Raw genomic sequence first — 10,195 nt, forward strand, 5'->3', positions numbered from 1 at the left:
AGCAGTAAAGAGCGGTTACCAAAAAGTACTTGACTCATGCAACAGGACTTTGAGGACCAAGAAAAGAAGCTAGAAAATAAACAGATTAAACATCTGCATTATGCCCTGTCTCAAGATGCAGGGATGTTATTTGTTTTTAATGGAGTAACCTATTAAGTGTCCATTTTCAGGGGCAATCTAGGAACACTACCTAAGTTAAGTGACTTCCTCCAAGTCACACAGTAGACACATGGAGGCTGGGGTAATCGAACCCAAAATTACTGGAAGCATATCACTAAGATACCATAGTGCTAATCCCCTGTGCTAACTTACAGCTGTTACCTGAAATGCTAATTGTGAAAAGGTCTCTGCTAGTGTCTTGGGAAGTGTAATGGTGGACAGGTGATAGCAACACCCCCCATCGGTTCCATTATAGAACACTCTTATGGCTCTACAGAGCAGTGACACTGGCATGGGAGCACATGTGGTAATGATCAGAAAACATACAAGGGACCAGTACAGTGGCATCGCTAGAAGGGCATGATAACTTTATTGCAAAGGAGCAGAAGGAAAAGGAAGCAAGTGCTGCTAGCAGTCTATGTACAGGAGTTAAAAGAGAGGAAAAATGAATATTAAATGCAGCGTAGTACTTCGCACGAATCAACAGGGACGGGTTTTGTGCACTATTAAAGCAGTTAAACATGAAGGATGGCTTGATGCCACTATAGTGTATACACATAAGGATTAACAACACTGCCAGGAACAGGGTGAAAGAGGGCATAAGGAGCCTGGTGACCTGAGAAGGAATCACAGACAGAGCTTCTGTCATCATGTAAGATAATACTCGACAACAACAGGAAATAAAGAGATGTGGTATGCAGTGCCAAGTGTTATAAAATTCTCTGAAGGAGTAGTGCAGAAAGGAATAATGCAGCTTCATTAGTGAGGACTAATCTCTGACTAGTGCAGCAGACGCCTATACAAATGATATAATTTGTACCTATTCAAGAGGAAACGTGCTTATCTAAGTCATGGAATTCTATCTCCAGGTATTCAAAGGGACAGGGTGATGATTCCTGTTTTTAAGCTTTGGTGATACAAAGATAAGAAAAAATCAATATGATGTACTAGGAGGTGGGGAGGCCATAATCCTTGTACAAAACAGACATTAAGTTACTGCTCCTGCCGTTAGCATATCTGGGCCCAAAATTCTATAATTCAGAAACCTAAGATTCAAATATGTACGCCATATTGTAACTCAGGACGAAAATTGCAGCCATTAATACAAGGAGTTTAAATGCAAATTTGACCAAACTTTATGCAAGTTAAGATGGGAGTGGAAGGATCAAATAAAATAACATAAACCAAAAGAATTAACAAGAAAAGCATTAAAATGTCCAAAAATAAATCCACACTGGCACTTATGGTAAAATACAAAATATGAGAAACAAAGTGAACTATAAACAGAGAAAAATAAGATTGGGGAAAAATGAAAGAGACGCAAAGATACTAGTAAACTAGATCTGGAACGGCATCTGTGGGATTTCACATTACACTTTCAGAAACACATGTCCATAACAGAGGCTATCTGCGACACAAAGTGTGATACTACCACCATGGCGCAATCCTAGCCATAACTGTATCACAGCCGTACAGAAAAACAAAACATGGGAGAAAGGCTACAGTATAACATTTTAGAAAACAAGTAAAGTTTTGCAGAGCACAGGAAATGGAACAGTTCCTGCCACCAACCTAGAAATTTCAAAGGCAATTTTTCACACCAGTATTAGCTACAGACATGCACAGCAATAGCAGGTTATGCTTCCTCTAACAATCTAGAAAAATATGTGCAACTTAAGTATGACAATTTGTGAGTATTGCAAGTAGGGATTTTCTTTCTTTAGTTATTCATGGCATATCTGAAAATGGTCCTAAAATCTATAATACTTCCCATTTAGCAAATAAACAAAAACAAATGTAGACAAAAGCCACCCTATTGGAGTTGTCAACAATGAAACAAAAGGCATGAGAGATCTGTCTTCAGAGAAAGTACACCAAATAAAGCAAGTGTCTATAATAGAACAAGTCTGCACTATCTGAGCTGTTTCAGGTAACAGGTAACCAGCTAGGACTGCAACCACTGTAGCCTGATTCAACATAAACATCAGGACAAAAATGAACCACACAAACAAAACAAGGCCTGCTTCACTAATGATGGGGAGAAAACTAAGGATGGCCAATGAAGGAGTAGAACATAAGCAGAACGAACAATCCCATAAAATAACGTCAGGGCCAATTAAAACAGTAAATATCTGCATCAGTTCATTTAGCAGATACACCGAAAACAAAAGATTTCTACATTAGTCAGAAAGGTAACTAAGCTAAACAAATGAGAATTTCAACATTAGACTGAGGATGACTACTACATCAGAAGAAGCAAATGGAACCAGAGTGCAACATATATGAAGACGGCACTCGAACTGCAGAAGAGATGCTTTTCCAGAATATAAATAATGTAGAATGACTAAAGCAGGAACTGCAAAGCTAGAAAAAGAAATGTTTCAGTTATGACAGAAAAAAATTAAACATCGTCTGTGAATGTTAATATTCCATAGTAATAAATGAAAAAGGCAGGAATCATACACTATAGTCATGAACATCTGTTTCAGGGTCATGGTCACAGCACTAACTAATCTACATAGGTGAGAACTTCATACTTCTAAATCTAACTGTGGAAAATTCAGCCATACTATTTGGAATATACCAAGTTCATTAGAAATATATACATAACTGCTGATTGCCTCTAATGGTCCTGCTTAATCACCCCACTGAGTAAAAAATAACTACTCGTGACAGCAAATATAGATGTATTTCATAACATAAAGTAATAAGAAGACTATTAGCAGTTGCAAATCAGCTTTCGGGCCCCTATTTGTAAATATGTCATCTCACAAGCTCTTGGTTATAGTACTAAGGGCACCAGAAGATGTCAGAGACTTGGGATGCATGGTTAGTGGTCATTGGCCTCTATGAACCGATGATTACCTTATATCATGTCAGAATTGCAAGACTTGCATCTGAATGAAAGGCTCCCAAAATATATATGGGCTCCAGCTGACTACACTAAGGCAATGACCCCAGTCTAATACATTTATTTGAGCTGCTTGTTGTGCAAGGCTACTATGAACTCGTGACCTGCTCAGGATTAGATTCACTACTTTGTTTCCACTAAGGGAAAAGTTAGACTCCAGCTTTCCCATAACCCTCAAATGGATTAAGTGGGTGACTAGACAATGAATGAATGAAAAAAAAGAACATTCGGATTCACAGCCTGATACAATCCATGCGGGTTTCAGTAAGACCATTTACTTCAGTCCACATAGGAGGTCTATGAACAAGCTTGGACAACCTAAGTCTGGGCTAAAAGTAACAGACTGCATAAGATACAGGAGGCTCTGGGAGACGCATCAAGATAAATTGAAATCACAAACCAATCAATAGAAAGCCACATGAACAAGCATCAGACTCCGTTCTGTTTGTGATGCCCACAAAAACTAGGAATAGAAGTGAACTTTTACACAAGTGTCATGAAATGAAGATCTGTAAAAAAGGAGGCACTCCAATCAGTGCTAAAATTCTCAAGAGCTCCTTCCCACCCCCAAAATGGATAAATTACCTACAAGTAAGACTGTGTCTTGCAGTCATACTACCAATGAAAATGGGAGTTATTAAATGATGGTGCTAGTTCACTACAAAAATATCTCTGCCACTGCTGTGGCAGCTTGCTATAAGATTTATAGTTGGTAAATAACTAAAGTCCATAGCATGAGCTCTTGCTGTACAAAGGTATGCTTCACTTTACACATGAGGAAGCCCACATTTTACCATATCATTTTGTCCTTGGTGCAACCTCCCTTCTACCCAACAGGAATCACTGCATTTTGCAAATACCAGTTTTCTCCCACCTATAACTATATGATTTCTTGATTACTGCTTTTTATAACCTGAATCAATTTATCTGTATGCACATGCCTCTCAGGTCATCTAATTCTTTATATATACTTACCCAGAAATGTACAGTGCAACATGTATTTAAATAATCAGTGTTATATTTTAGACCTTAAAACTTAAATCACAATTTATTACTAGGCCGCAAAGGTGAGAAGGGATCTCTTTTACATAATGCTGTGACTTGTAAATGACAGACAGAGCTCCTCATCCCTGCAGAAAGCCAGATTTGCCTGGTCAATTAATATATATAAAACTGCTGATACATAATGTACTCAGAAATGAAACAGCTGAAAAATTCAGCAGTGTCAACTCCACTGGCACAGATGGATAAAGTTCTAATGTCCAGGTGACTCAAGTTCGACTAGCAGCTCAGATGTCTCCTGCAGCTTGTGTGAGGAGGACTGGTGTGCCTCTCTTTGGAGGGAGGGGGGGTGGACTAGGTGCATTCAGTGCCACAATCCATTGCAGGAGGGGGGTAATGCAAAAGACAGCCCAGGGTGGGCATTCAGCCACCAAGGCACAAATACAGTAGCTCTCATCACAGATACACAGGAGCATGGACTCACATGGGGAGGGCATAGTAGCTCTTGCAGTGACATAGGTCACTGTTCCCATACCCAGGGAGGTGTTAGGGACATGCTAAATATGCTGTTCTTGTCATGAAACCAGCAAGGGCACAAACCACCAATAAGACTGTCTGTATGATGGCCTCCCTCGTCAGATCTTACCTTCATTGGAGAATAGACAGGAAGGGGGAATCAATGGGTCTGGCTGACATAGGAAGGATTGATAATGAACAGGTGGGATAGCAAAAGCATACAGGAAAAAAAGTTCATGAGTGTCTTCAGAAAACATTAACAGTTTTCAAGAAAGTTGATAACTACTTTGTAAGAAGGACTGCAAAATTGCAGACATGAGAAACAGAAGCCATGATACAGACTACACAATGGTAGAATGGGTATTCAGGAAATAGTACCCACCTGTGAAGTTATGATATGTTGGCCAGATAGCAAAGAAAGCGATGGGGAATTTCTTACAGATCTGGGGTGTATGTTGACAGCAGATTCATTGCTATGCTAGGGTGCATTAGGAGGCAAGATTCATTAATATGTTAGGCTTCATTAGAAGATTCAATAGGATGTCCGGGTCTATGTCAATATGAGATTCACTGTGATAATGGGGACATGTGAAGAGGAAATTGCTAAGATGCTGGTGTGCATGTGGAGAGGTGATTTACTCATTTGGTTTACTGGAGTACATACAGGTTCATAGGTTGGCACTAGGCTATCAGCCCTAGGGCCTATACAAGCCTAGTCATAACAATTCCCTGGCTATTTCTTCCCACAGTACTTACTTCCCTGGACCCCTGTCTAGCAAGGTGACTGACGTGATCCCCGGGGTGAATTTCCTTTCTCCCAGCCAGTCGTCAAGGTTCCTTTTGAAGAGGGCCAAAGAGGCACTCTGCTTAACATGTATGGGCAATCTATTCCAGAGTCTGGGGAGTCTCTGAGCAAGGAACCAATCCCTCCAGCATGTTTTATTTATTGTGATGATAAGGTTTAGATCCCTGGAGCATGTGGCTCTGAGGGACTGGGATTTCTTTAAGTGTAGCATGTCCAACAGCTCTGGGTTTGACATGGCCTTGTATGTTAAACAGAGACTGCCTCTGAGTAGACGATATGTGACAGAGTATAGCTGGAGTTTTTTAAGGTGGTCAGTGTAGGGCATCTGCTTTAGGCCTCTGATTCTTTTAGTGAGGTATTTCTGCGGCCTTTCCAGTTGTTGCAGTTGTCTTTAGAGGTACATACCAAACAGGGCATTGTATTGTATAATGGGTCTAATGAGGGATGAGTACAGTGGGACAATGACCTCCTTTTTTCTGGATGAAAAGCCCTTAATGATGAAGTGTGCCACATAGAAGAATTTCCTGAATGTTGTGGCGATGTGGTTATCGAAGGTGAAACCACTGTCCACCTGTGTCCCTAAGTCTCTTATCACACTTTTGGTGTTTAGTGTACTGCCACCTATGTGGTAATTCATGAGTACATGTTTTTTCCCAAAGGGGATAGCTATACATTTCTTGGCATTGAGTGTGAACCCATGGCTCTGGCACCAAGCATCTGTTTCTGTAAAGCCCTTTTGTACAGTATCCACATCATTTGGGGATTCAATAATGGCTCCCAGTTTGCAGTCATCTGCAAACTTTGTTAGCCAGAGTCCCTTAGTGTTGGCCTGTACTTCAGAGAAGTAGATGCCAAACAAGAGCGGCCCCAGGACTGAACCCTGAGGTACTCCACTTGTCACTTGTCTGGAGCTGGATTTGGAGTTGGCTACTTTTACAGTGTGGGTTCTATCAATAAGCCAGTTAGCAACCCATTGGGTGACGTAGGGATTAATGCCCAGCTTAGAAAGTTTATCTATGATTCCAGAGTGGGGGATGGTGTCAAAGGCCTTGGCAAGGTCTAGATAGGCTGCGTGGACCACCTTACCCTTGTCCATGGCTCTGGAGACTGATTCGAAGAAGTCAATCAGGTTCATGAGACAAGATCGGCCCTTCACAAACCCAAACTGAGTGGGGTCCAGTGTTTGAAGGTTGCCAATGTTTTTGTTTATATGTTCCATGATAATACGCTCCATGGCCTTGCAGATATGACTCATCAGACTGATGGGATGGTAGTTTCCAGGATCCAAGGTGGATGCCCCCTTGTGGAGTGGGATAACTGTAGCTCTGTGCCACTCAGTGGGCAAGAAACCTGAGGTAAGGCTATGATTAAACATAACACTTAGGTGAGGTGCCAGTTCATATTGTATCGTAGTACACAGCCTGGGATGTCATCTGGTCCCATGGATGCTATATTCTTAGCTTTGGAGAGTGCATTTTTTACCTGTGTGGCCATTATTACCAGAATTTGGCAATCTTCCAGTATTGAGATGGGCCATTTAGGGGATGAGAGGGGGGTGAAGTTGGCACTGAATCGATCTGCCAGGATATTGGCAATATCCTTGGGATCAGTATATTTAATGCCATTCTGTTTTAGCTCAGAGCAGATCTGAGCATTGCCATTTAGATTCTTGACATAGTTATAGAATGCCTTGTGGTTGTCTTTGGAATCTTTGGCAATTTTATTTTCATGACTAGCTTTGGAGGATTTTATGAGGGATCTCAGTTTCTTACTGAGACGAGATTCATTGAGATGCTTAGTGCATGTGGACAAGAGATCCGTTAGGATACTAGTCTGCTTGGAAAGGGTTATTGATGTGTATAAATCACTGGTGAGAATTTTATGAGTGCTTGCTGTTATACTTCGTACCTCATATCTAAATGGACACTGAAACAAAGAGGTGTTTCCCTGAATGAATAGCTAAAAGACACAAGCTTTTATTTCAGACTCCTATGAAAAGAAATAGATTGCCATTAATAAGTACACCAAAAAGAAAAGCTGTAAGATAAAGGGCAGAGCTGAGACAGAACAGAAATATTTTAGGAGATAATAAAATGATGTTACAAAATGAATCACAGAGTGAAACTGAAAGATGTAGTTGTAAAAGATGCAAGAAAGTGCTCTCAGAAATTTGTAAAGGACCTTGTCAGAGTGATGGATAAGACAGCTGCAATAGGTCTGAAAAGACAAAACTTAAATGAAGGAGGCAGATGCAAGGATAAATAACTTCAGTCATCAATGTTTATTTTAAAAAGGAAAAATGGCAATCAGTTGAAGTCAAGTGAGCTTCAGAGTAGCTGGTCTTTTTGTATTATTTTCTGAGTTTCATCAAATGTGTTTGTTCCAATTTGAGATTATTGGGCGGGTTACCAGTATTAAAACTGGTGATTATGCAAAGACAGATATGTAAGTTGTGACCTTTATGCTGTCAGCCTACATTTTTCTTAAATCCACATCATTCGATTTATATAGAGCGATAGCTTATTTTATTTTTCTACTCAGTCCCTCTACCACACACACATACACACACGTTGTTTTTTCACATATCTGCTTTCATATAAGTGAACAAATGGACAGTTTAATTGTGTGTTTGTTATAACCTCCTCTTACAGTGGTTGTCATTTAAGTCAAAATTTTCACTTCCTCAGATGCAACACTTTTGCAAAGCAAGTGGTGTGGCCAGACCCCATGTGTGTATCCGCAGTCTCTATGCCATAAGGGGCGGTCAGCATATCTCTATGAAGCACAATTAGGTTCACAATAGCCACGCCTTACCTTGCAGGTTACCTGAACGCATAAACTACTTGAAAAGCTCTCTTAGCTGCACATCTAACGAGCAAAAGGAAACCTTGCGCAAGTTATTCATTATAGGTTTAGAAAAATCAAATTTCACTTTATGCATATTTTAAAGCATACAGTATCTCACTAATGAACCGACGAGCATTTAGCGTTAAAAGCTTTGCATTTCTTGAAGTCTGTACTATACAAGTCCTCCCTTTTCCCCCATTCTTTTCAGTGGGCTGCAGGGCTCTGGCAACTTCACCAACAATGCCAGATGTTGTGGGACAACCGAGGGGCTGGCTGGGAGCAGGTGCACAAGTAGACCTGCTAAGCGCATCTTGTACTGACGGCTAAAAAGCAGCCTCTAGTAACAGTGACGACAGCAGTTTAATCTGTAATCAGATCCTCCAAATGGATGCACTTCCCCGTAAAATATAAAATAATGACTTCTTACCGGGCGAACCACAATCCACGCAAACGTCATTGCCGGGTCGAAACAAGAGTGCCTGCAAAGCTCGCTTATTCCTTTCTTTATCCTGCGCCATGCTATGAGACAAGTGGCAGAGAACCCAGATAGCAAGACTCTGCGGTTAGTACTCCGTTCGAGGAAGGTGGGGGACTGATTAAATAAGTGGGGCAGCTAAGTGTGATGGAAGTGCCCTCTGATCCCCTTGGAGGTGGCTCACCTCCCTGCTGTTCTATGCGTACACTAGAGGACACTAGCTGGCAGTGTGGCTCCTCCTTCGGCTTCAGCCATGCTCGCAGAATCGCACACTTGTTCTTGAAAGGGTCGCTCCTCTTTGCGTACCGGTTAGTAGCTGTTGTGGTTCCGCATTCCTGTCGGTCTTCCTCGCAGTGCGACCTGCTTACTCGACTGCTGCCAGACGCGCTCTAGTGTGACCTCCTGTGGCTGTTACTCACCCCCACGGGTGCGTCTGAGCCGCCAGAGCGCAGGCGGAGATGAGAGGATGACATCAACCCACCCGTGCTGCTCCTGCACCTCACTGAGCTGTACCTTCGGATTCAAGGGCAGTGCTAGCAACTGGGACAGCTCAAACAAAAACCCATTTTTAAACCGCATTATAGTACCGCTTTGACGATGAGATCTAAACTTCAGCAACTTAACCTTACTTCATTTTATTTCTATGCTAATCAACGTGCAGCATCTTATAAAAAGGTGGGTTACACTAATTATCTGCAGGCTGCAGCAAAAGTAACTGTCTTTCCACAGACGGTGAGTGTAGTTGAAAAGTAGACTTAGCGCACTCCTTATTTAATGAAGGAGCCCTAGTTAACTCAGCTGACGCCCAGTATACCTCTCAACCGTCCAGATTTTCACCTCATATTTTTGGTATGTTCATCTGTGATTTTCTGGCAACTAGCTGGGATGATCTGAGGACAGAAGTCACTCAATAATGATATACATTTATGTTTCAGACATCATATCCTTCAGAAAAATGCATGCTAAGACAAATCCTGTTATTATAGCAACTTTCTAAGTTTATAAGAGCAATATTAAACTCTGTCCCTATTTTTGAGCCTGTGACCCTCGTTTTGCCGGGATTTGTACACTTCTGCCTCCGTCGGCATTGAGGATGGCTTCTCCTAATCACAGTAAATACCTTTACTGGTAGGGTCTTTTCTCTCATGCAGTGTAGCTTTTATTCTATTCACATTCTCTGCTGATAGCTGCTGCTGACCTGGGTAGGCTGAGCAAAATGATTTATTTGTGTAATCATTTATTGACTGCAATTATTTACTAGGATGGTCTGACTGTGCCACTAAGACCCCTTTTCAGCAGAGGCCTGGGGAGAAAAGCTCCACAATTAGAAAAACAAATACACTTGCAGTACAATTATACATAATGTGCATATAGTTCAACAAACACTCCATTAGAGAAATGTACCAGAGAAAAAAATAATACAATAAAATGAATAGCTCATCTGTACATAAATTTACAAAATATACAAATTATTTTGTCC

General features: G+C 41.1%; 1 protein-coding gene across 3 annotated transcripts in view; it reads right to left on the reverse strand.

Annotated features, from left to right (window-relative positions):
• ADAP1 (ArfGAP with dual PH domains 1) overlaps positions 1-9,278 on the reverse strand; it is a 1,397,730-nt gene extending 1,388,452 nt beyond the window's left edge. The window contains exon 1 of one of the 3 annotated variants that reach the window (XM_044089521.1): positions 8,668-9,278. In XM_044089521.1, the coding sequence (XP_043945456.1) occupies positions 8,668-8,758 (91 nt within the window). In that variant the 5' untranslated portion in view covers positions 8,759-9,278. The remainder of the gene's footprint in view (positions 1-8,667) is intronic. The other 2 variants (XM_044089522.1, XM_044089520.1) reach the window with 2 other exon arrangements.
• Between the last annotated feature and the right edge of the window lie 917 nt (positions 9,279-10,195).

The sequence above is a fragment of the Protopterus annectens genome, chromosome 12.part0 (genome assembly GCF_019279795.1).
Source record: "Protopterus annectens isolate FY-2018-M chromosome 12.part0, PAN1.0, whole genome shotgun sequence".
Taxonomy (NCBI): domain Eukaryota; kingdom Metazoa; phylum Chordata; order Ceratodontiformes; family Protopteridae; genus Protopterus; species Protopterus annectens.